We start from the raw sequence: 27,270 nt of genomic DNA, 5'->3' as shown, positions 1-27,270 counted from the left end.
CAAACACAAATCTTTCTGGGATACAAATACACAGCACGGTGTCTACAAGGCCATAAATCAAAAAGGGAAACAGAGAATCAGCTGGAGCAGTCCAAAGCACAGAAGCCAAGCAGAAGTGGTCAGGGTTTATGTGAGGGCAGCTGCCAACTGTGCGGCCTATGCCAGTAAGTGGGCATGGAAATGCAGAAAGTAATACCACACCTGGACACAGGGAAGGTTAGACCTCACAGCGAAGAGCTCCTGTATAGTTCACCTGTGTCTGAGAGCCTGGTGGCCTGAGAGCCAGCAGAGGCCATGTAACCACAATGTTTACAGAGCTGAGAGAACACTCTCTAACCCAAGGCTTTAAGGAAGTCTTGCAACAAATGCTGAGCAGAGCTGTGACTCGGGGAAATAACTTGCTATAAAACATTTGCTAATGGCTGAAGTCAAGAAGCTGAGGATGGTGGGGGCCCGGGTGGGACACAACATTCCTAATTTGGACTGTAGAGAGAAGGCAGGTGACATAGAAGAAAGACCACATGATACATTCATCCAGGACACACAGATTTATAAGGCAGGGCAGAAAGCGAGGGGGACACCCATAAAGGACACAGGCTTGCTTGCATTTGATTGTCTGTATTTCCTGCAGGGGATTTGTTTTTTTTTTTACCCTTGTGTACTATTTCAGACCATAAGTGATCTATCTCTTATGAACCTCACCTCCCTTCATCAAAGATAAAAAGACTTTAGGAACTATTTATATTTATAGAAAAATAAATAGGGAACCTATTTTCCTTTAAATGTTGCAATCTGCACACATTAATAGATATTTGGCTGGACTGTGATGAAATTTAAATATTCTTTTAGGGGCACTGGTTTTAAATTTCTCTTAAGTACTCCTATACTGAATGGGAAAAAAATTAAAGTCAGATTTGAATATGGTTCTTGGCTATGGCAGGAATCAGGCATACGACCTTAGAGCTGCCCTGTAATTTCTGTAACACGGCTGCTTCATCTGTGAAATGGGGCGATGGTTCCCCACTGCATTCCCAGTAGTCGCACGTATAAAAGGAGTCATCACTGCACACACAGGGTTCTGGCGGCAACCGGCAGCAAGAAGGGACTGATTTAATGTGCCTTCCCTTCCCTGGTGTACCATAATATAATGTGATATTTAGAATTTTCATTCAAGCAATTACTTAAGTAGTAATTGCTATTTGTATTTACATAGCTGCTTTGATCCGAGAAGCTCAAAGGGCTTACTAAATTTAGCATTTTAATAAACATTTCATTTGCATTCTGTTGATTCTGTTTACCCACTCCAAAACTTGAAATTTCCTGAAGGGAGACAGGTCCACAAGTAAAGTGAACAAGGTAATGTCTTCATGTGTGCAGGCGTCCCACGTCTCTCTTCTAACTACCAAGAGGTTCCGACTCTGTGCCAGCAACGCTCCAGCAAGGAGGCTTGAGCACACCTGCTCGTCTCTCCTTCAGCTTCGGGCACGCTCAACTTGATCTCCCCGTGCTCCTCCGAGGCACTGACGACAGGGGTGTTTATTGCACCAATGGCTTTATATATAATCAGCACAATAAACAGTATTAAATTGTCAGGAGGGACTCAAAGCCGGAAGCGGGGGACCCGCACTGAATTCTAAAGACGCTGACCGTCCACGACAGGATCTTAACAAGGCTTGATCTGAGTGCTGGCATCCGCCTCCCAGATCACATGGGCTGCTCCTCCTCCTCACAGGCTGCTGAATACTGATGGACATCTCCACCCGGCGCTACGGGGAAGTGGTTTCTATTGGCAATCTTTACCAAAGTGTGTCTCTTCCCTTCTCTACACTCAAGGGTTTACCCTGAATGATTTAATTATAATTTTCCTTGTGTAAGACAAATTAAAGAGGGGAGTAGGAGTGTGGTGCCAAGCACATTATTTGTCTCCTTAACAGATTGCAGCTCACCAAACCCCAGAGCTAATGCTGTGGCGGCAGCTCCCAGAAGCTGCAAAAAAACCGTACGGGGCAAGAGTGGGAAGACAGAGGCTTCCAAATGGCACGGAGATGTGTGAGCCAGGTGAGAGGCTTGCACATCCCACGACTTTAACATCAACAACGAGAATAACAAAATCTCTCCCTTTCTCTCACCAACCAGTTTTCGCACAAGACACTTGGAGATCTTTTCAGGGAAAAAAAATAAAATCCCCTTGAAAGCTGCTAACTCAGGCTGGGGCTCACCAGGCCGGTTGACTGCGCAGTGGCAACGCCTCTTACTCCTTCAGCTATTGAGGGTGGAGGGAAAGGAGAGTATTCCCCAGCCATCAAGGGGGAGCTTGTAAGGGTCCGTATTTCACAAATTCTCTCTCCCCCCCTCTCCCTCCCTCTCTCTCTCTCTCTCTCTCTCTCTCTCTCTCTCTCTCTCTCTCTCTCTCGATGGATAAGGGGTTTTGTGACAGCAAGGAGAACTCCTGAGGTGTCTTCCCCCTGACAGCTCAGTATGTGAGTGAGAAGATACTTCGGTAAGGGACGACACCCCACCCCACCCCCGCTTCTTTATTCCTTCCCTTTTGCTTCCCTTTTCTACTCTGTGAAGTGGCCACCACCCAAGGGATTTTAAAATACATCTTCGTAAGGGGCTGAGGACGATTGGTAGAATCACCTGCCTAGCATATCTCCAGCACTGCCAATAGACAGACAGACATCCTGATAAGGTGAAAGCATATTTTAAAGTACCTGTATCTATATAAAACCAGCAAAAAGACAATTGATTGTTGAGTGATCAATTCCATAAGCTTAAAGCTACTTAGCCAGCTTTAATGTAGGGTGTTATAATCAGTTCAGACTCTGCTGAAGGAAGGTAAGGATTTACCCCTGTGGCATAGCTTCTGCTTAACATGAACAAGGCCCTGCGTTCACCACAAACCAACGCGAAGTGCTTCCGATGGAGTTCCCTCTGAATCCAGTCACCACTGGCAGCATATCACATACTATGCCATGGGACAATGGAGAGAGTAAGTAACATCAGATAATTTCCTAGCTGCCTCCCCTCTGCATGCGCAACCAAAACTCAGCCTGTTCGCACATCCAGATTCGGGCTGGTGGAAATCTCAATTCTCTTCTGATCCACAGTCTACTTTTAGCCCGAGATTAAATGCAACATTTGTGCAGACAAATAAGGACCATAAAAAAAAGCCAAACAAACTTAGTCTCCGGGAATTGGACTGTGTCTTAGGTCCACTCACTCTCAAATGTGTCTTAAGCCATGAAAAGGGCTATTCTTCCCCCGCTCGCTTTCTTGCCGTTCCATCACCAGACTGCAGATATGTAACCTTTTAGGATGAAACTGAGCACAGCGCATCTAAACAGGGAGAGTTTTCTGTGTCACAGAAAATCTGTGCAGTCTCCACAGCAGCCGACAAGATTGCAACAAATACCTTAAGTGCATCAGTCGGCATTTTTCAGTGCAGAGCCTCCTGCTTCGCCTACGGATAACGATGTAACTCAATCACTCTGCAGTAAACGGACAGCACCAACCTGGGGACAGGGGAAGCTGGGACCACAAAGGGCAGCAGCCTAGACTCTGTTCTTTAAAGCCATCTAAGGTTTACTACTTGGAAATTAAAAAAAAAAGTAATAAAGACATTATAATAGATTCCAAGGCAAGATGAAAGACTGGCTTCCAGGTCCAAGTATCTGTCACTACTGGAAAGCTGTAAACGCAGGAAGCAGTGTCCAGCCCAGGCTACAAACCCATACTTCCTGTTCACCATCCCATTCTTCCATCCCTTCCAGACCACTGACTTTCAAGCATCTTTGAGTTCTTCCTATGTCTACTAGAGACATCCCAAGGAGATCTTCCAGGAGGCTTGTAGTTATTAGTTACAACAGGCGCTATCCTCACCTCTGAAAATCTCTGACGGCATGTGTGTGCGCGCCACTCGGGAGGGATAGATTCTGAGACAGGAACACAGCACAACGACTACCTATGAAGACCTAACGGCACAAGACTACACATCCAGGCTATGTGTGACACGTGCAAGCGCATGAGGTACAGTCACCTAGTGCTCCCACAGACCTGAGGAGACGGTCAAAATAACCCAACAGTAAACCAAAAGCATTTCCTAACCAAGGCAGGAGCTGACACGTGATGTAGGAGGTTGCTGCCAGACTAACGTGGTGAAATACTTTTGTGTGGGGAGGGGTTGTGAGTAGGAGTAACATCCTGAACTAAGGATTACACACCACAGTACAGTGAGCATGTTGACTGCGCACATTATCGCTGTCAAGGGTCGTGCCCTATAAATAACTGTGTATGCTATACTTTTTATACAATTGACAGTGCAGTGAGTTCATTACACGACCATGGCTGCAGACACTGGGGTAATGTCTCCATCTATGCAGCTACACTGATACGCTGGTAAGTGATAGGATTTTTCATTTCCATGTATGTCATCCAGCCAACACTGTACAGGTGGCCACACCCCTAAACACCGCTGCACAATTATGCAGAATTGCACGCCGTATCTCGGACAGCATTTTTCAAATATCAGCTTTTCGTTCGGACTTACAAACAAAACACAGCATTTGCTCTTGCCTGATAGAAAGTAGTTCGCTAGGAAAAATTCTTGGTACAGTAGCCTTCTTGCCCTCCGTGCCTACAAGCTCTACATATGAAATATATAGGAAAGAGTCCAAAAATAGTAAACAGGAAAAAAAGTGGTTCATTTGAGGAGCCTTATATACTCCATTTCTCAAGCAGACACTAGCAGTACTGTTTCTGGGTGCAACGGAATCAACAAATGGCTTCATTTCCTTAGGACTTTTAAGCTAACACGACGCAGTCCAAGATTCAGCTGTCATTCATCGATAGCTCAGAGCATTGAAAATATAAAGCCTTAACTTATAAACAGGAACATACCAGCTGGACAGCACTCACTCAGGGGCCATCAGGAGAAAGCGGGCTGTGGTCCCGCTCACCGTCATCTAAATCTTTCCTTAGCGAAAAGGAAAAACCCTTTTTCTACGCCAAAAAGGCCTTGTGCTTCCTTAAGGGACACATGATGAGTAACATGGGTTTCCCTGCCTTCAAGGGGGAGCCGTGTAAACTAGCACTAAGTGCTGTTTCCTCAAACCAAGACCTGAAATTGTCCACAGCATAGACCACTGTTGCCTTAGAAGACGCTCAGTACCAAGCCGTTTAGTTTGCACGCAGTGAGCTCCTGGCAGAGCACACAGTTGGCCTGGATGCCCCGACAGCCAACCCTTCCAACAAGGAACTACTAGACTCCTGCCAGGGCTCCTAAGCTGAGTACAGACCTAAGAAAGTGGTGACTCCGTGTTGAAAAGGTGAAGATAATTAGATGCTCTTCTCACTCAAACCATAGCGAATACATTCTGAAGTACTTATGTGCGCATCCAAGCCCCCTGAACACAAGCAGGTTTCTTAGAGTCACAGGAATGGGCGAGGCCACCTTGCCCCGCTTCTGGGTAGAAGACAGTTGACCACAGGCAGGGGTGGGCATGTTCCTACCTTTCCCTTTTGGGAGTGTGGACCGAGAGCTGTCCATTGGTAGAGGCGTGCGGGTTCATGATCAGGGAGGACTTGGAAGGTGCCGAGGACGAGACACATGAGCTGGTCAGGTCTAGGCTACTGTGGTTGCTGCTCGTGGTTTCCTCTGCAGTGTGGGCACTTGTCACTTCTTTCCAGAGCTGCTGCAGTTCCGTTGGAATCATGCCTGAAACAAACAAATTGGATAATCAAATCAATTAACAGCTAATTCCGTCCTCTTCAAACAGTAATTAAATCAAAGAGTCAGTAAACAAAGCCCAGTGTGAGGGGGGCTTTGGGGTGTTCACAACTTTCTGTTCTTCCCCCTCCCAGCTCAGGCAAAGACAGCAGTGGTTAAGTGCATCTTTCCACTGAGCGGCCATTGAAGCCCCCTCTTCACACAGAACAGACACCTTGGAAGGGATGCAGAGCACTGCGACTCCGCACCAACATCACTCCCTCCTCCATCCAAGGGCCGCGTCCCGCTGTTGGAAGGGGAGCAGAGACGGGCCTAGCTTATTTCTAGGCACAAAGGAGGCCTCAAAATGAATCTGCTCAACCATAGTCTCGTGGCAACGTGATCCACAGAAATGAGTAATTTTTGTGCTTAAGTCTTAAATGATGACAAATAGCTTTGTTATTAAATATAGTTTTTATTAATCACTTTAAGACATAAATTATGAATTCATACCGTCTCCCTGAAATGCTTTTCAACTTTTAACAGTCAAATTGATTATACTATGATTATTTCATTAACACACCTATCTTCCTCATTAATTTTGGCTTCTAGTACCACATGCTTAATTGATGGATGTGTCTACCAAAGACTGTGTAACTTTTTATACAAGTAACACTATTATTACTGTCACTTCTGGGATCAATGCTAATGAGCCATTGCAGGATAAAAATGGAAAGGAAAATAAGCTAAAAGGAATAAAGTTCTCTTGTTTGTCTGCATGGGGTCAAGATGGACAGGATTTAAAAAAAAAAAAGTATTTGTTGACCCTTCTTGTCTCTAAGATGTGATATAATCGGTATGCTAACCTCAGCACTGTGGACCTCTGCATCTTTATCCTATCAGCGATTCAATGTATATTTTAGGGCACATGCACCCAGGAGAGATAGGTTTTGAACTGTACCTGAGAACAGCAGAGGAGGGAGACAGCTTCCTCTTGAGGAGGAAAAGCAACCACACACCCTGTATACCACAAGGCAACTCTGCCTCAGAACGCTACGTCTGGACTGCAGTTCACTGTATCCGTCAACTGGAACACAGCTCTCCTAGAAAGCCGGCCATCTTCTGGTTAGATAGCAACAGCCGAAGCAGGCATGTTTCTTACCAAACCAAAATGTACCGGATTGAAAAGAGAAGGCTGTGCGCATTATATTCATTTGGAACACATAATAAAAAAAAAATGCCAAGGTCTAAATTTAATTTATTTTTGTCATTTAGAATACAATGGCTAGATAATCATCTCAACGTGATCAGCCAAACATCTTTACTTTGCTAAACTGTTAAAGATTTTAATTATGCTAGCATTGGAGAGCACTGGCCTAATGAGGCGACGGACTCCAGAGAATCCGAGTGGTTAAGAACTGTGAAATGAGTCTGATAGGATTTTTTTATATTCACCGTGGATCGTTTGCATATCAAAGAGGAGTAAATTATTGCACAGCAGACCAATAACCTTCCCCGCCTTTCTAAGAGGAGCAGTAACAAAAACAGTTGGTCTCTCTGAGCAGTGCTCCGGGAAAATGTTCAAATGCTCAAGTATTTGCAATTAATATATATTATAAAGGAAGCTAAAAATAATGCATTGAGTGGTCAGAGATCCTTCAAACGCATCCTCGACAGCTGAGTGGATTTCCTTCTCCCTTCATAAAAATCAAATGCCAATTATATTTTGATGGATTTTGTCCCAAATGAGCATTTAGTTATTACGCATATTCAATTAATCCTTGTGCCCTGAAATCAAACCTTGAGGCAAATTAAACAAAGGGAAAGGTCAGGACACGATCCTGGGTCCGGTGGTGCTGCGTCTGAGCCGTTATTTTCAAACACCTTTCAAAGTGACGGGGAGGATGTGCCCATAGCTAGCAGGTCTGCCACTGTGATCCGCACACTCACAATTACCCGTAAACAGAGCTGACCCTCAGACCACAGACCATCTTTTACTCAAGTGAAACAATGGGGGGTGTGGGTGGGGAGACAGGCTGGTCTGTGCATGAGGGTGTATTGAGAGGAGACACATACAAGTTAACATCTACTTGCATTTTCTAGTGAGTAAACACAGGGAGAGAAATGGCCACCTATTTTCGACTCAGACTAATTGATTTCTGGGTCAAACGCAAAGGAAAAGCCTTGGGTCTCCCAACAGCTGGCCTTGTCACCTTTCTCCTTCTGAGAAAAGCAGGCTTCTGAGGCTATACCAGAGGGACAGCACTTCCCTGGCAAACCAAGACCAAGACAAATGGGTTCAGCACTTGTTACTCCTGCACAGTGAGTGCACTGGTGGGCTTCTGATCTTCTTTTACTCCAATAGGTTGGCAGATCGGGCTCGCCATCCACACGGACTCGGTAGAAAGAGGGACTCATGAGCAACAGCAGGTACTTTGGGGCCAGGTGTCACTGGGTTCATTAGGCTTGGAGGCATTCTCAATGGATGGCAGAGGTGGTCGATTCAACTCCTCAGGACTACTGGCCACCCCAGAATGCCTACACCTCATGGCAGAGTCCAGGCAGATAGCAGCCAAGCTGCTTACCCATCAGACGACAGGAATGCTCCACTTTCAGAAACCATGTGACTCTTCCAGCACAGTACAGTGAGACTACCAAGTTAGACAAATCCATTACTTGGTATATGACCAAGTGTGTACAGTTTACACTTTAAAAAAGTAAAGGATTGTAACAACAGGAATGGGACAGCTCTGCATGAAACTACAGGTGTAAAGGAGAGTCAAACAAGAAATGAAATTGGATGAGAACAGACAGGTTTGTTATGGCAAACAGGAGACTCTAAGGCAGTTCTCAACCTGTGGGTCGTGACCCCTGACAGAGGGGTCAAATAATCCTCTTTACAGGGGTAGCCTAAGACAATCTGCATGTCAGCTACTTATGTTATGGTTCATAACACTATCAAAATTAGTTATGAAATAGCAACAAAACAATTTTATGGCTGGGGCTCACCACAACATGAGGAACTGTCTTAAGGGGGCTCCAGTATTAGAACGGCTGAAAACAACTACTCTGGAATAATCCGAAAAGAAAACATTCGACCATAAAATCTCCAGGGAGGGAAGGCCTTTAAAATATCATTCAATATGCCTATACTTTTGGATTTGCACACAGATTTGAAATAACTTGACAGGGCCGTGAAAGGGCGGCAGAAGAATCCTGATGGCTTTATTAGAGTCAGCAGTGCCAGCGCTTTCAAACACCTAACCCTTGGACCTCACTGCATTTCTTTTTTTTTTTCCTTCTTCTTTTCTTCCCTCCCAGGACAACCTGCCCCTTCATTATAAAAGAAAATGCAGGCACAGGTTTAAAAAATGTATGTTGTGGGGACAGTTGACAGATTACTGGTCGTGGAACTCAATTTTACAACCCCAGGTATCACTGGCTCCAAGACAGTTGATCAACCTTTTTTTGTCCTTGTACATCCGTACCCAGGTGACCATGTTCAAGCAAGCAGAAAGTTGATTTAAACCTCATAATGACATCAGTTTTAAGCCATCATCTCTCGGATAAAAAAAGAATTGTGTTGTAGCGCAACGTGACTGAAAGCTCTCCAGCCACTTTGCAGAGGAGATTGGGGAGACCAAAGGGAGCTTACAAAAGACAGCAGCAATGACTGCGGTCCACTTTATACCCAGCGTCTAATGCCAGCAAGGCACACATTTACATCCATGCCATCTTGGGTGCACATGCAGACTCCCCTTAGTCTTTTACAGAGGCTTCTTCCTAATGTTGCAGACGCTAATAGTTACAGCAGACGGCTAAGCGCATCCATCAGTGCCACAGCTAGTGAACTGCCTGTGGTGGCTCCCATGTGTTGCTGTGGCGATCACGCTGCACGCATCACCGTGCTCACGTCTTTTACATTACACAAGTGCTTGTCTTGCCACTGCCGATTTGCCCTCTTTTGGACAGCTTAACTGATGTACTGCAGCAATGAACCTCAGTGAGCAAACTTAATAGTGTAGGAGCGGTGGGAAAAGATGAGAGCCAGGGAGGGAGCCAGGGAGCGAGGCTTGAGTCCTCTGGTGGGTGTGGCAGAACAGCCTGCCATGTTTCCAACAATAAACCATAGGGTGTAATTAATGCAGGTTATGACATTATGGAAGCACAGAAACGCATTAGCCAACGTGTCCTTCCTTTGCCCTGGGCTCAGTTCCCACTCCTGCCCACTGGACGGCAATGGAAGCTATGCCTCTCAGATACGAAACAGCTCAGCAGACAGGGCAAGGGCAGGTGGGAGGGCAGGAGGAAGTGAAAGGAGGAAAGATCCTCGGTCTGAGCATTAAAAGCAAAGAAAACAACAACAAAACCCATAAGGGACAGATGTTGGGTGTGGCTGACTCCAGAGACAAAAACCTAAACAGACACACCCCACTGGCTCCACAAAGCACCAAAAACTTCGAGACAAACGACTACCTCTTCAGCAGCACAAAAGAGAGCCATTATTCTCACCCTGCTCCAGGAGGCAACGGAACCCAAAACTTTAGGAAGCTGTGGCTACCATCCATCCAGTGGCCACTACACAGACCCGCCACAGTAGGAAGGACTGCAGGCCCTAAGGACGGGGACTCTGCAGTATCACATGCAGTCATTTCTGTGTCTCTGTAGGATCCCACTGTGGACAGCAGGGTACATGGATGCTCAAAGCCCTCATATATAAAGGTGTAGCATAAACTGGATGGTGTGGTTCACATCTATAATCTCACCTGTTGTTCAGGGAACTGAGATCAGACTTGGAGGCCACCCTTGGGTTACAAAGTAAGAGTCTGGCTGGAAAGAAAGAAAGAAAGAAAGAAAGAAAGAAAGAAAGAAAGAAAGAAAGAAAGAAAGAAAGAAAGAAAGAAAGGGGGAAAGAAAGGAAAGGAAAAGAGAGGAGAGGATGGCGTGGTATTTGAAAGAACTCCTAAGTTTAAATTTAAAGAAGCCCCACCTGACTTATGGCACTTAACACTATGTGAATACTTAAACCACTGCCATGTAGTACCGTTGATGGAATAACAAGAAAATCACCTGTGCATGCCTGGCACAGGTATCAGTGTTGCTCCTTTTCTTTCTTTCCATGTGTACTTGGTAGTCTGAGAATATGCACTGCGAAGGCATGGACAGGGACAAGGCCTGTAAACAGTCACGACATACCTACATCCTCCCTCCTGCTTCCACAGGTCTCCTAAGAACACCTACAGATTCCCTTAGCCTTGGATGGCTGCAGCTTTTCAAGATATCTACTATCAATACTTTGCAAGGCTGGTTAAATATACTGCTTTCCAGGAGCACTCAGGTTGGATTGCCAGCACCCATAAAGGCAGCTCACAACCATCCTTAACTCCATTTCCAGAGAACCTGATGCCCTCTCCTGGCCTCCACAGGTACTGCATACACAATGGTGCACAGACACATATGCATGCAAAATATCCATAAATAATTAAACAAACAAAAACAACAAAACCCCCACCAAAACTCCTTGATATTTGTCAAGGAATCGAAGTTTAAAAAAAAAATAACTGGAAATGAATGGGTAACTAATGAACTCAAAATCAGCAGAAAAAAAAAAAAGGTAAAAAGAAACAGAAACAAAACAAACAAACAAAAACACACACACTAATTTTTAGAATTCAGATTGATTTTTTTTTTTTTTTTGGTTTTTCGAGACAGGGTTTCTCTGTATAGCCCTGGCTGTCCTGGAACTCACTTTGTAGACCAGGCGGCTGGCCTCGAACTCAGAAATCCGCCTGCCTCTGCCTCCCGAGTGCTGGGATTAAAGGCGTGCGCCACCACGCCCGGCTTCAGATTGATTTTTAACATCCCTGGTGAAAATAAAATTGATAGTGTGCCTGAATATTAAAAAATGGTACTTAGAAAGCTAAAGAAATGTCTCAGCAGTTAAGAGCACTGGCTGCTGTTTCAGAGGACCTGGGTTCAATTCCTAGCACCCACATGGCAGATTACAACTGTCTGTAACTCCAGACCCAGGGCATCTGACACCGTCTTCTGGCCTCAACAGCCATCAGGCACACACATGCAGGCAAAACACCAATACAAATAAAAACACAAAAATAAAGTTTTTAAATGGTGTTTCTATAAAATATTTGTAATGTTTAAACAAGGAGCTGGGCATCATGACACACACCCATACTTCAATGACTCAGGAGGTGGAGGCAGGATTTAAAGTTCCAGGTTAGCCTGAGCTATGTCAGAGACCCTATAAGAGAGGGAAAGAAGGAGAGGGAGAGGAGAGAGAAAGAGAAGGGGTGCGTTGCAGAGACAGAGAGGAAGGAGGGAAGAAGAAAAGAACTTCTCGTGTTGTAAAACATGCTTTAACATGATTACATAGTATGCTTCAAGAACATTCAGAACTGAAATGCCAAAGGACTGCAATGAAATGTTCAGTGAGGGTGCAGAACATTTGATTCCCTTTTCCCAACACTGCAGCAGGGTCCCTGTGAGCATTCAGATCCCTGACCCTTCCTCTGACACCAACAGGCTCTGCAAGGGCCGTCTGCCTTACTGTCCGGTGGTTAATGCCTCTCTGTGCATGTTTCAGGTCCGTAAATCCCTGCATGCCAAGCAGGTAGAGATCAAGAGTCACCCCATCCCCTCCACCAGCCCTCTCCACAGAGCTGCCTCCCGTGTAATCCCCTGCCCCTGCAGCGCCGAGTGCTTACCTTGAGCGAGGGGTTGGAGGGGAAGGGCAGGCTGCCCCGGCTGAATTGTTAGGAGGCCTTGGCGCTGGAGAGACAGGAGGTGCTGCTGCTGCAGCTGCTGCATCTGGAGAAGCTGCTGCTGGAAAGCCAACTGCTGGGTAGCCACCTGCTGCTGCTGCAAGAAACAGTGAGGGGCAGGAATGAGCCGGGCAATCGCCGGGAAGGGTCAGAGTGTGCATGTGCGTGCTTTAAAACCCACCACCATCTTCCATAATCTGAGGGCTGCCACCTTAGCTTGGGGGGGGGGGGTGTGGGGGAGGGGGCTCCGTGTCAAGGTTTCATAGGGACACAGTACCATGTCTGATGTAAGGCAAGGGTGTGTGGAGGTCTGTGTTAACTCTTCTGCTGCTCCCCCACACACACCACCCCCAGCAAAAAGGATTCCTCTGACAAGCCTGCTCCCCACCCCCGCCCCCGCCCCAACAACAGGAAAAGCATGAGTTCTGTAGTCAAGACATGAACTTTTGAGACTCTGAAATCCGTACTTATTCATAATAGAAAGGAAAGGACATCCTTCTCGTCTGGAGGGATTTGAACCCTGAACCCTTGAGGTGTAAAAGAACAAAGTGCCCCTCTCCCTGCCTGTACTAGCAAGGGCCTTTAACTAGTGCTTACTACTTCTGACATAAATAAATGAGAAAAAATCAGACCTTTGAAGAAGAAAAACTTCATCTAATATTGTTAATTAGCCATGACAAACGATGAAATAACATTGTAAATCTTTCATAGAAACAGCCACTAGATTTTAATTACGCACATTCATAATTTAGCAAACAACATCATACTCCACCATGAGTGTTTAATGTGAACAGGCGCTCCGAGCTTTGGATCCTTAAGTTGGCTTGAGTTTCAACCTCAGGTTGTCCCATGTCCCCCGCCCACTTTGTTCTCGGAAAGGGGGGACTTTATGATATGATAAATATCTCTGTTGACTGCACAATGACAGGAGGAAAACTTTTGTTGTGTAAAACATCAATACATCATTCTTGTGTTTAGCAGGCTTTGCCCCAGCCAAAAAAAAATTAATGTAGATTTCCTCAGTAATTATCTGAGTGATAGAAAGATAATACGGTGCAGGAATACAATAAATAGAAGGAAATTATCTAATATCCTTAATCTGCTAGGAATCGTATCGAGGTGGAGGTCTTGGCTACGTTATGGCTAACAATTAGAAAGAAAAAATTAACCCTCTCCTAGCTGAATTCCCCCCCAACACACACACACACACACACACATCTTTAAGGAACACACAAGAGCTCTTAATTTTGAATATTATTCCAAAGGTCAGTGATGTCTTGGCAAGAAGATGATGGCCCAGTGTTTTGAGAGCCTGCCTGCTCTGCTCAATAACAATACTTTACAAACAACTGCATTCACTTAACCGAACACATGACCTTGATCTGATATGGCCATAAAATGGTGTGTGCACCAAGACCTTCTGATGCAAAGTTCAAAGGAAGAGAAAAATGGTGGTTTCCTTTTGGCCTCTGTGTAGTTTATTTTACAGGAAAAAAAAAAAGGAAAAAAGAAAAAAAGCCATCGTCCTCATATTAGTAACCAATTTCAGACTTACCACCACGCCACTGAGAAAGTTAATTGAGTTTCACTCCAAAAAAAACAAATTCTATACCACCGACAACAAAAATTTAAATAAATTTAAATGAAAAGCCAGTGCTTTCATTTTAAGAACAGCATGCAGAAAATGATCCAATTGTTCTCACCCCTTCCCAAGTTACCACATTAATGTGAAACCCAGTGATGGTTATATTCATGTCAAAAGGATTTTTTCACTTCTTCAACAGATATTAACTCATGACATTAAAGAAGAGGGACACAGTCAAAGACTGGGGAATTAGCCACTAGTGAGGTCGAACATAAAGGGGGGATGAAGGCTGGGGAGGGTGCTTCCTGTCTTACTGTAAGTGAGTGTTTAAAAACTGTGTATTTATATAAAGTGACTGATGCCATTTTCTGCTGTCTGTGGCCATCCCTAGGCAAGTGCCCATGAAAGCTGTCCGTATTTGAAAAGCCAGGATATAAAAGTATACAAGGCCCATTGTCCAAAGAAGAATTTAAAAGCAACACTGGTTGCCAAACTGTGCTCCCCACCCAGTTACCAAACACAGGATACGAGTCCGTTTGTTTACCTCTCACAGTTGAATGCATACAAAAAAGGTCTCTGCACAGTCCCTGACAGGTCAGCAGTCAGTGCTAAAATGCTCAAATGCTCTGATAAACCTTTCGTTTCAGGTCCCCTCCCTAGAGCTGCAGTCAAAGGTCTGTTTTCCTTTCTTTGGCTACTCCCTACTGCCTAACATAAACTGTCATAACTGCCCAGGACAAACGGCCCTTTTAAAACAATCAGCTCTGCCACCTCATCACACAGGATGGCACCCCTACCCCCACCCCCCACACATACCCGGCTTGATTTTAAAGTGAATTCTGCCATCTACTTTCCCAACTGCCCTGAGTCCAGGACCCAGGAGCTGTCCCTTCCATTGTGTACTACACCTCTGACACCATCAGCTAACAGCTATCTCCAAAGGAGCATCTTGGGTCTGGTTCAGTGTGACTTCCAACTTCCCAAGGAGGTGTCATATACAACTTTAAGAAAAAGTATATGTAATGTGCTCTGGCTATGGGACCAGACTTAAGCAAACAACAACAACAACAACGGGGTTGCGGGGGACAGGAGAGGAGGTACCTGGCTGTAGAAAATGATGAGCGGCTAATGACAGCTCGTTCCGTAAAGGAATAAGACACTTGCTCCATCTGCAGATGTCTATGTTCAAACCTTGTCAAAATTATCAATTACCACCAGGCCATACCACACAGCTGCTACCAAGTGACTCTTCCACTACAGCACAGAAGGACCATCAGATGCACGATGATTTGGGGACAGGAGCCCTTGACATCTCAGAGGAGCAGAATCTCCCAATCCCTAGTGTAATAGTCCAGGGCATTATGAACACACAGGGAAACCCAAGGACACTACTGCTCTGACTACACTTGCTGCCTTCCTCTAGGTAAGTTATGGCCACGGATCACCAAACCATGGGTCCCAGCAAGCCCAGTGTCCTCAAGATGAAAACAACAACAACAACAAAAACAAAAGCAAAAAACAGGCAATAAAAATAAAAACCACCCACTACAATGCTTCCCTCTTTGCCCGTGGACACAATATGCTCAGTTAGCCAGCACTCTCTGCGCAAGCTCAGATGTCAGTCTTATGTTTGTTTCCCCTTCCCGACAACAGCACTTTGGGAACTCTTCTGCGGGGGAACTTCCCCACTCCATGTCTTTCTGGAGCCCTCAGAGCTCGCCTGAACTTTCATGTCTTCCCAGCACGCAATGTGCTTCCCAAACGCTGTCTACAAGACCAAATAAGAGGTTAATCGTCAGTGGCGATGGGAAGGAAGAAGGCAGCCCCTGGTAACTGATAAGAGTGGCCCTGGCAGCCCTTTTTTAGTGTGTCTTCAAATGGAGAGTTAAAGATCTTTAAAAAACTAAATTTTGATGCCTTTGAAAAGAAAGAAGCACAAAATAACAACAGGGGGTTATTGCCTGCAAGCCACGGGGGAGAAACTCTATAATTCTTCTTCTCCCTTTTGAAGGCTGTGAGAAATCTGATTCAAAAAAGCCACGGCAGACGGGGAAACCTCTTGAGGCTGCAACCATTTCCTGTGATCATGCATAATGTGCTTCAAAAGTGGGTTTTTACCAATTCTGTTGATCAATTGCGCCTCCTTCCTAGCCCTTCTTTTTTCTGCTGTGTTTACATCTGATGTGACTCAGTGACAAGCACTGTCTGAGACTGTGAAACAGGCCTGTCATGTTGATTTATGGGCGCATCAAACCCCAACTTGTCCAAACTGAAGCTCGCAGTTCATTAATTAGAGAGTTGTGACTTTGAAGTCAGCTTTCAGACTGTGGTTTTTAACATTTGGCTTAATTTATATGCTCTTGAATGTGGATCTCTAAGGGAAAAAACTGAAATTCCCTCCTTGTCTTTGAACTTCTTTTGACCGCACAATAATCATTTCTTTGTCCAGAGTGATGCCTGCAATCCCAGAGTCATTAAGGCGCATTGAACTGCCACTGATGAGTAAGCCCGGCTGAATTAGAAAAACAGCCAGGAAAACAAAGCTGAGAGCCTTCTGCGGGGTGATATCTCACAATTACATGCCTTCCCTCCCCGTGCCATTTCCATTTTAATTACTGTTAGTCCTTTAGATTTACATTTTAGACACTTTTTAATCTGCTCCCTTTTTTATTAGAGCAGCGCCCGGTAGCGAGCCAGAGCCACGGCCCTTAAGGTTGTGTCAGCATTTTCATTAATATGCCTCCTCCCCTTTACCCCAAAACTGCCCCTGCTCCGTAGGGGGTTTACAAGCAGCCTGCTAAACAGGACTCCCGGGTGGGGAAACTTGGCAGAGCATAGAGAGCGTGTAAAGGGAGGAGCCGGCATGGGGAGAGAAACCTGGGTGACTCCCATGTGGAAAACCAGCAGCCATCCTCCTCCTATGAGGGACAGGGATGTGGAGGCAGTCACCTGGCAAGACTCCCTCCACAGAGCAAACGTGGCTGCTCAGGGCTGCCAGGAAAGCCAAGAAGATAGGATGCTATGCACGGTATGATGTATTTTGTTGTTGCAAAGGAGGGATACTTAAGGCAAAGCTTTGGACCACTGGGTAACTGTGGAGGGCTGGGAGGAGATCCTAATACCTAGGCACAGTGGCACTCAAGGGCTCTCAGAAGTGACAGCACCCCCAGACTCATGGCAACCTATAGAAGATGAGGTGGGAACTCCTGCCTGGGAAGGTCCCATGGTGTATGGGTCTACAAGGGTCACCTGCATGGGCAGAGCAGCCAAATGCAATCAATTAGAAACACTGCAAAGAACTGTGGGACACAGAAGTAAATACAGTGTGGGGGGTGGGCGGTGGGGGGTTGCTGTTGTTCAGCTTTGTTTTGCTAAGTACAGGTGAGTCCCCTGACTTTAACTCATGCACATGTGTTAGGCAATTAGGACACGCTCAACATGCAAGAGGCTGGATGAAGATATTGTTTAATCACATTGTAAACGCCTTGCTTGTCTAACCTCACAAGAAGGTAGCTGGCCAATGGAGAAGGCCATTGCCACCTTCCCAAATGCTTGGGTTCATAAGGCAAACAAACCAACCAACAAACAAACCAATAATTAAATGATGAAACCCATTAAGTGTGCATCCTTTTTCAACTCTGTCCCTCCCCAGCCCAGCTGTACGCCGGTCCTCAGTTCTATCAAAGGAGGACAGAAGACTGCTCAGGGCACTGTCCCCACAGCAGAGGTGCACAGCCATGGTTAATGTAAGGAATCGAGAAATCTTAGCACCAACAGGACAATAACTCTCGGTCTGAAAGCCGAGAACCGATAGAGTCAGCTGAGTTGGGCGATTATTTAAAAGATGAATGACAGTTTAATAGCCACTAGATAGTCCCCCGAGATCTGTGGTCTGAAAGTAAAATATGTATCATCCGTACCTCTTTCGGCTGTTTTCCAGCATGTTGCTGTTGGAGAAGTTGAAGCTGCAACTGTTCCTGTTGTTTTTTATAAAATTCTTGAAGCTGCTGCTACAAGAGAGAGAGGAGGGGACGGTAAGTAACGGAAGACGGCGACCCACTGTCCCTCTCCGTGCCATGCACAAACTGTGATATGAAAAATAGCATCCTTTTATCTGGAATGGCCTGACCTTTTACTTTGAAACCCGACAATAAATTCCACACGCACTGACTATTCTTGGCATTAAGGTCTGAGAAGTAATCTCAAAAATGAACTGATGAAAAACATACCATTTTCTACACAAATTAATTAAAATAAAGCAAGGGATGACCTTTGATTGTACAACAAAGCTGAGGTGCCCTTGCAGGCTCTGCTCGGCCTCTAGCTCAGGCTTTCTAAATTATGGGAGGTGGGGCAAGGAGGGTCCCACACTTGGATGCTTCAACATGTTGGGAACGTCCTCCAAGCCCTAGCCTCATCGAGTTATATGGTAGTGACTTCTTTCCCTATAGTGTCTATCTGTTGGATTTAGGTTGCTTCTTCAGTCTGAGTCTTATGTCCCTGAGACACAAGGATAGCCACAAGTGTATCTGAGCATCAACGTGTGTGGAGAAAGTAAACTCTGCCTGGAAATTTATGGACTCCAAAATACTTCTTTCCATATCTAAGGAAAAAAAAACGTTAAAGGTAAGCTTTGGGGTTGAACTAGGGGCTTCAAGAGCTGTTAACATAGACTTGCTTCCAATGTACACCTCGTGCCGCTTTGGTTCATGCCACTTAGAAGCTCTTGGCTTACCAAAATAAAAGACCAAAAAGCTCTCTAAGCCTGAAAGATATTTTTTTACTAAGTCTTATTCCAGCCCTAATCTCAGTCCATGGGACAGTCTCCAGGCCGGAGCCCTAGACATGTGGCATCATTCCAGTCCTTCAGGGGCGTGGACACCACGCTTATCATCCAGGAACCAGGTGGGATTCTGTCCCATGTAGCCTGCCATGTTCATTCTCCAACAGGGAAAGCAACTGGATAGGTGGAGGGGAAGTGCGGACTGAGTGGCAGGGCTCTGGGTGGGGAGACAATTACCTGTTGAAGCATGAGGGCCTGCTGCTGCTGGAGGAGAACCTGGAGCTGCTGGGGGCTCAGCACCTGCTGCTGGAGGATCTGCTGCATTTGTTGAGGAGTGATAACCTGAGGTGTCATCATAGCCACTGACACGGGAACCTACAACAGTAACGAGGTGTCAGTAGGAATCGAGGAAGCCACACAGCCCCAGCCTCACAGGTTCAGCCTTCTTCAAAAAAACGACTTTCCCATGTATGGATGGCAAAGAGATACAAGCACAGACCCTATGCAAACCCTTGTGCCATTATCAGTATCAGTTTTATGGTGATGTTGTCAGGTATCCAACCCAGGGCATCACAGATGCTGGGCAAGTCAAGAGATGTAAGAGAAGACCTTGCAGCCAGGATGGGTTCTGGCCAACCTTACGAGCAGAGCAGGAAGCACACCTTAACAAATGTTACCAGGATTAGGGACAGAGCCATCCTGGTTCTCATTAAAATGAGCTGTTAAGAAGTTAACCCACACTTCTGTTTGTTTGTTTGTTTGCTTGCTTGTTTGTTTTAGGGAGGACATTAAGGAAGAACAAGCAGCTCTGTAGTCACAGCTAGCATGACCCACGTCAATGTGGAAAGTGACTTTCAGGATCATCAAGGATGCTTGGCTTTGCTGGTGGCAGAACCTTGGACACACCTTCTGAACTTAAACCACCGACCCTCCCTGGGACCGCTTTTCCCCTTCCTTCTTCACTGAGCATACAGATGTCTCAATTCTTCCCTATTACGTGTGATACCAGTAAAAGCCGCTTTCCATGACATTTCAGTGACAAACAGCTACTGTGATGAACTTGATAGCATTTCGTATTTGCAACTGTTAACACGTTTCTGCACGGGCATCGTGGCAAGGAACCTGCACACTGTATCTGAAAGGATGATGTCTTGTTCAGATAAAACTCTGACATTAAAATGACAGCCTGTCTTGGCCAAGGTTACACAAATTGTATTCAAGCGGACACCTAATGACAACGCTACGGATGCTGCGAGCTTCCTAGAATGTAATTTAGCTATTCAAAATAATCACCGTGCTTGTGTTTAATTTCCAGACTACATGAGAACCATTTTGTCAGTCCCTGTACTTCCAAAAGATACTTCAGGGAAAAAAAAAGTCACCCCCCACCCCATAAAAAGATAAGAAAAAAAAGAGAGAAAATCACATACATACAATAAAAGAAAGACAAGAGCCAAGTGTCTCCTAAGAGTAATATTTAGGCATCTTACTTTTCTTCGTTTCTTAAGCAAGTATACCAGCAAGAAAGCCAGAAGCTGTAAAGGATATATATTGTTTAAAAGGTCTGCTGTCATCTCATGTATTACAATAAAAGGTAATAACATGTTTTGCACTTTGCCTGTGCGCCATTTAAAAAAAAATTCCTGCAGACAATAGCTGATCAAAAGATAAAAGATTTTTAAAAAAAAATCTTTTGGGGGAACAGTAAGCAAAAGAGAGAAATGGAGTGTTAATTTTATGTAACATAATGTCTTAATATGCAGTTTATCTTGACTTTTTCACATGACTTGCCCTGTCATTTGCATAGCGAGCTCTCATTCCTAATTTCACACTCATTATGCACTGACGTCCCGATTTCTCAGCATCACTAATTTTGATGAACTAAAAATGGTTCCTGAAGGTCAGACTCACATACAGTGAGCCATCTCCCCTGTTGTAGTGGTGTGTTGTGTGTTGCAGGGAATCTAGGGGAGGTTCACGTGCAAGTCTCACATGTTTAGAAAGCTCAAGCTAGAACACCCCGAAAACGTCATTAACCCAACTCGGAGAGGTCACCCATGGACTCTTCCCATTGCAGTGGTCTTTTAAGTGTAGATGTAGTTACACTGTAATTTAAAACAGATGGGCATGTCTGAATATTTTTATATGCAAAAAGGGACAGATGTATATGAATGGATAAATTATCCTTTTAAAAAGATAATTCGCAGCATGAAATATCACCAATGAGTGGAACACTGAACTTGCATACAGTCTAGGGCAAACGCCAAGAAGACATTATGAAAACATCTAACCATCTACACATTAATTCCAATTAGTCGACTTTGTCTTTATCCAGAAGAAACTTTCAGAATTTCTAACTGTGCACTGGTGCCAACTGCTATCTTCGGAGCTCCTGGAGCCAAGGTATCACAATAGAAGTTTACTATTCCTTGAGAGTCTCGTAGCCATACAGGAGGCTCGCTGAAGCAAACAAAGGAGCCATGTTTAGGATTTCTTTTTCTCTCTGCATTTCTTGGATGACGTACAACACAAATACTTGTGAGCCAAGCGTCTAATGGCAATGGACAGGAAAACAGACAGGAACAGGGTGGTGTAAAATCTCAACTGGTGCTGAACACAAACCCAACAGAACCATGGCAGAGAAACAATACAGAAACAGTCACCTCCTCAACAATTTTAAAAGAGATCTGAAACTCCTGTGTTAGAAAGTGGCACAGGTAAGCTGGGGACAGGGGGTTGATGGGCACAGTATAGGGGCTACATAGATATATGAATATCAAATCCCTTCCAACTAGATAAAAAGTGTATTCAACAGTATATACATTACCCTTTAATAAAGGTGATTGAAACTATTGTAGGTAATGTGTTCTTTTTACTGGATATTTTTTATCATATATTTTTAAAGCCTCTTTTTTTTTTTTAAAGCATGGTAAAAATAGTATGTGTCTTTTAAAACGAGAAACACCGTGGCCCCTTGACTGTCAATAAAAAAGGGTGACCAGGGAAAGGCTGACAGGTGCGGGTAATTTTTAAATCCTCGCAGAGAGCCAATGGTTTCCAGCTCCTTTTCCCACAGTTACTTCTTCATTGTTGGCAGTCGAGCTGCAGAACAGTGGAATGAACTTGACTCTCCCCTGCCTGTTCCCTTTGGACACTTTGATGGAGGGTCTGATGAGTAATAAAACGCTTCAAGCAGCAGGCGCAGCCCAGCCAGGGACAGGCACAAGAAGCCTGAGTAACCCTTCCTTGGAGTGGAGCGGTTTCTGAGTAATCAGAAGTGGGCCATTATAGCCTGATGGTTTCAACTTGGCTTTTACCATCTGAAACCACAGTTTCACACCAGTTAGCTCCCAGCCACCAAAGTGGGTAAGAGAACTTCATTTACAAATGCAGTGGAACAGATTTTGGTTGGCCCCCTCCGCACCCCCTTCAAGTTTCTGCTCCAACATATATTAGGACAAGAGGCTGTAGCAAGGTTTCAGAAAAGCATCCGAGTGGAACAGAAACAAGAGGGAAAAAAAAAATGGAGCACAGTTTAAGGTTTTAACTACTGGAGAATTATGGCCTATATATACACTCCCTAATTCCCAGTGTCCAGCTTTCTCACGTACCCTGTGCATACTCATACAAGGAATCAAAGGGCATGCAGCACCAACGAGGGGCTATTACAGCCCACACTTTATTACCCATTACTACTGAGGTCATTAAACGGCAAGAGTGATTGTCGAAGCCCTCACCTATTGATCACTGTAACTGCTATCATTTAATCCTGTGTTGAATGTCTGGAAAGCGGCTAAAGGCACACGAGAGAGGGTGGTTTAGCATTGAGAAATACGGCCAAAAGCTTAGAAATTACACTTTGATTCATAAGATCTAGCCAGTGGTTTAAATCAATAGTATTTAAAACAGTCATGTGAGGTTTTAACTACAGCTGTCTAATATTTATAGGGCCCTTATTGAAAGTGTTCCACAAAAAAGCTAAACTTTGCTCACACACACACACACACACACACACACACTCCCTGACCCCCACCTTACTCTCCTGGAGGTAAAAGTCATTTCTGATGCTTCCTGTAGCTACAAGGGCTTGTGCCTTATCTGGGAGTTGGAGCTAATGCCTGATTTCTTCCTCAAAAGACAATTTAAATATAAGGCAAAGAAAAAAAATTATCCTTGTACTGTGTTAACCATTTCAGTGTACAGAAGCCAGTCTGCTGTGTGGCGCTGTATGAACTCACAATGAATCACAGGAGGCATTTATGAAGACCTAGCAGGATTCTGTCTTAGCTGCCTTCAGGGATCAGAAATTCGAATAAAACTTCTGGCAGACATTTAAAGCACTGGAAAACTGAACTTAAATACACATGTGCACCCACAGTTAACACCATTTGAGCTTCCCAGGGATGGCAGGAATTAAAAAAAAAAAATGTGAAAAACAGTGCAGGGTACAACACTGACTGATAGCAGCAGGGTGTGGCCCATCCCAGGTGCACACAAGCCGGCCTGAATGGCAGAAATACAGCTGTGCTTGGCCATCTGAACATGGCTAGTACAGGCCTGCTGCTCCGTAATACCGGCACCTAGGGGAGCATCCTGAACACCAGGCACTGCTGGTAAAGGCTCAAGCGCTGCTGGAAATGGTCTTCTCTTCCTCCAAAAGGACTCTCTGTCGTTGGAAGGTTTGCAGGCTATTAAACAATGTCCTCTGCTTTCTGTTCTCTCTTACAAGTGGGGGGAGGTAGGCAATGGGGAAGAGGGGTGTTGAAATTTCAAAAGCAAACAAACAAACAATAAAAGAAAAAAAAAACCCACCCTCATAGAAACAATACCTGCTTCTAATCTAGGAGACAATTGAAGGAATTGGGTGGGAGGCAAGATGACACAATATAAATACTGAAAATAACATGCTATCATTTCTTTCTCCCCCTTTCCTTTACACTGAAGCTAACTACAAGTAAACACTGCCCAGCATAAACACACATAGACTTTGTACGTTCACACCCTCTCCTAATTACTGTGTGTACAAATCAGATAACAGAGATGGTAAAAATGAAACACTGTTTTCATTAACTGTCTACCACAGTAATTCCACTAAATTATTTTCAAAGAATTACTTGGGAACTATTTTCCAGCCTCTGATCGTGAGCCACATGGATGGCCCCAGAAACTCACTTGCTTTCCATACTTCGAGCAGTGTTTGGGTGGCAACCAATGCGGTTAAGCAATGTCACCCAGTCAGCCACATAACGAGAGCAAAACAAATTAAATTAGAAGGCTCTAGAATGTCAAAACAAAAGCAAACAAAGAAAATGGCTCTATTTTAAGAAAAAAAAAATAGAGGAATTATGCCCAATTTTGTAGGATCACAAGGAAGCTAGCTTGTATGTGTACCAGTAGCCACCTGGGAAAATTCAGGCCAGTTTTCAGAATTAATAGCTAATAGATACAATCGATCAGCAGACACCAAAGTCCCCGTGTCATTAAAAAAAAATTAAAACAAAACAAACAAAAAACCCGGAACTCAGATCAAGTACCATGCAAGGTCTGTATCACAAACTGGGGTAAAATGTATTTCTGACATAATATTTCTGTCTTTAGAAAAAAAGAAAAAGGAAAAAGGTATGGTATTCATGTGGAAAGTATAATTCTCTTTCATTGTGGAATGCTGCTCTTTGTATCACTCTTTTAGACTTAGCTATTCTGCCATAATACTGTACAAAGCATGAAGGCAGGTAATGGTTATTATATTAATGCAAAAGCATCCTAGCACTCACTCATCAGCTAACTCTTCTCTCAGCAACAATACAGCCACCTATTAAAATTTTAGCACACAAAAAAAGAGAGGCCTCTTTAAAATGCAATTAGCATTTCATTTTTTATCATTTTGTTTATTACATTCTATCACAGAGAGGCTATCTTCCTTCCGAAAAGAATTGTTAAGGCTAATACTTGCCTGCCAGTCAGGAGTTATTTCAGGTTAGCAACCCCAAGAAGCCATGTCTTGCAGAGCTGAGCTCTTTTTGTCTTTACATTAAAAACAAATGACAAAATTCCTATTTGTCCACAGCGCAGGGAGTGACTGGAGGCTGCCCTGTGCTTCTCTACCACTTCCTAAGCAGGCAAGGTTATGCCACTAAGTGCCAGCCTAATTGTTTAAGCTCTAATAAATATCAGCTTCATTTGCATAAAAATGTAAAGTTTACATAAATTAAATCGCTTCTCCCATTAGCAATTGTTAAATACAGGAGACAATGAGAGCAGCACATGAAAATGATCACTTGTTAAGAACTAATCTCCTCCACCTCGAAACCACTACTATTATTTACTGTTGTTGTTGTTGTTGTTACTATTATTACTTAAATCGAGGAAAATGCTTTGCCTTCCCTTCCTCAGTCTCCTTTTCCCGTAGGTGGGCTGGGAAACTATTTAGAGTGAGTGAGTAAAATATGCTGACATTTCAGATTAACAAAAACAACAAAATCATTTTTGATTTTGCTGAGAACAGGGAGGTGGGGGGTGACTAGTCCAGAAAGTTCCTTAGAAAAGATTTGGCCTACAAATCTTTTAACTCTTGGAGGGACAAGGAAGAGACTTTAGCTAAGTAAGTTCTCTTCAACTAAAACATTCTTACAAACAATGAGAGGGAGAGAGCAACCACATCAACCCTGTTGAGAAATGTGCACCATTAAAGCAAGCAAGCAAGCAAACTATGTAGATAGTTTTAAATCAAGGGTTACTGTTACATGGGGGAAAGTTGTTTACCTTCCCCCTAAAAAAGAATTTTTCAAAACTAACAATTAAATTGATTATTCTCCTTCCTTCAGGGATACTAGCCCAAAAATTGTGAGCGTGATTAAGTACAAATAAACATTTATTTATAAACAAACAAACAAACAAACAAACAAATAGGCAGGCCCAACCTGGATTATTCCAAAGTTGAATATGGATTTACTAAGGCACTCCCATTGCCTTCTACCTTTTCTAGAATTACTTATGTGGTTTCTCATGAGTAACTCCAACACCTTCACCTGATAGATCACAGTTAAGCCAAGGGGTGCAAATGAGATTCTAATGAGGAAAAACATCAGTTGCTTCTTTGACAATTTCTCCATTCATTGATATATATCTAATAAAGACAAAAAACCCAACCAAAAGCTCCCTACATGTGAAGGGTCAAAATACGATTTAAAGGGGGAAAAAAAAAGCCTTGTAAAATCAGCTCAAATGAGGGACCCGTGAAGACCTGCCTCATGAAATGGTGTGACAATTAAGAACAACTGAGCAAAAAGCTATCTTCAGGGACAAAAAAGAAAGAAGAAAAAAAAAAAAAACCAAGAAAAAAGTAAAAGAAAGAAATTAAGCTGCCACAACTGTAACAGGTTAGATGAAAAAAAAAAAATCAAATTTTAATGTATTCTCCCCTGTGTCATCTTGTTTTGTCAAGACATCAAATAGAATTGGGAAGTACAAAATAACAAGCCCCTGAGAAATCACAGAGGCTGACCTTTTTGATGTTGTTGATTTACCTTGTTCTCGGTTATTTGAACAATGATGTCTCAGATTTGAGGGTAAGATAAAGCGTAAGAATTAAAACACGACACCGAGGTGCTCTAAACAGCTCTAAGAAGCTCACCGGCACATTTAGCCTACACTTCCATTGATTAGCTGCTTTAACCCGAGGAGAACGGGAGGAGAACGGGAGGCCTAATGCACGGGCTCGAGAAGTCTTCCTTTTTCACTCTAAATTAATTCTCTCCCCCAAACAACTGCCAGGCTGGAGAAAGGACTCAGAAAAGGGTACCCCTTCTTATCACCTAAAAGGAGAGGCCCAGGTTAGCTTTGCCCAGTAACCCAAGGCCCCATGATGTACAGACATATAGATGTACAGACAGACAGATGTTCAGCAATGGAGGACCTGAGTTTTCTGTGTTACACTGGAAGGGGAGGGGGGTTGTCACTGAATGCAGAAGACAGACACTCTGAAATGACTCAAAACAGTTTTCAAGGAATACCATGCTGTCCCCCACCAAAAAGAAGACAAAATTCACACCTAACAGCAGTTTTAGCTTACAGGGTCAAGGCTTTCCGCAAATCTACCACTGCAGGTAAGCATTAAGTTATAGACTTCTTGCCCCAATTCTAACCCTAAAGTACAGCTGAACGTCTCAACAGCAACACAAATGCAAGCCTTCTATGAAACCTTATGACAAGGACCCATGCAGAATGATTCTATAAGTAAGCAGCTTCTACTAAGGCATATATTGAAACAAAAAGATGCAAGCAGATAAAAACATCTGTTTAAAGACAGTGAAGACAAATAAGGCAGTATTTGGAAGCACTAGATATTATAAAGACCAAGACAGTTAACAAGGCTATTTGATGATTGTAACTCCTTGTTACTGAGTGCAGAGCTTAA

At 44.0% G+C, this 27,270-nt stretch overlaps 1 protein-coding gene across 18 annotated transcripts in view; it reads right to left on the bottom strand.

The window, feature by feature from the left end:
* The window catches only part of Foxp1 (forkhead box P1), a 597,317-nt gene that overhangs the window by 68,704 nt on the left and 501,343 nt on the right, over window positions 1-27,270 (bottom strand). For 15 of the 18 annotated variants that reach the window (XM_029478340.2, XM_085840212.1, XM_085840223.1 and 12 more), the window contains 4 exons: window positions 19,092-19,229; window positions 17,992-18,081; window positions 12,430-12,583; window positions 5,512-5,716 (listed from right to left, as the gene is read on the bottom strand). In XM_029478340.2, the coding sequence (XP_029334200.1) occupies window positions 5,512-5,716; window positions 12,430-12,583; window positions 17,992-18,081; window positions 19,092-19,229 (587 nt within the window). The remainder of the gene's footprint in view (window positions 1-5,511; window positions 5,717-12,429; window positions 12,584-17,991; window positions 18,082-19,091; window positions 19,230-27,270) is intronic. The other 3 variants (XM_085840220.1, XM_085840222.1, XM_029478353.2) reach the window with 1 other exon arrangement.

Source organism: Mus caroli, unplaced genomic scaffold (assembly GCF_978045245.1).
Source record: "Mus caroli unplaced genomic scaffold, Mus_caroli_1 scaffold_7, whole genome shotgun sequence".
Classification (NCBI taxonomy): Eukaryota; Metazoa; Chordata; class Mammalia; order Rodentia; family Muridae; genus Mus; species Mus caroli.
Note: the sequence above shows the minus strand (reverse complement) of the source record. Positions and strands in the feature narration are given on the sequence as shown.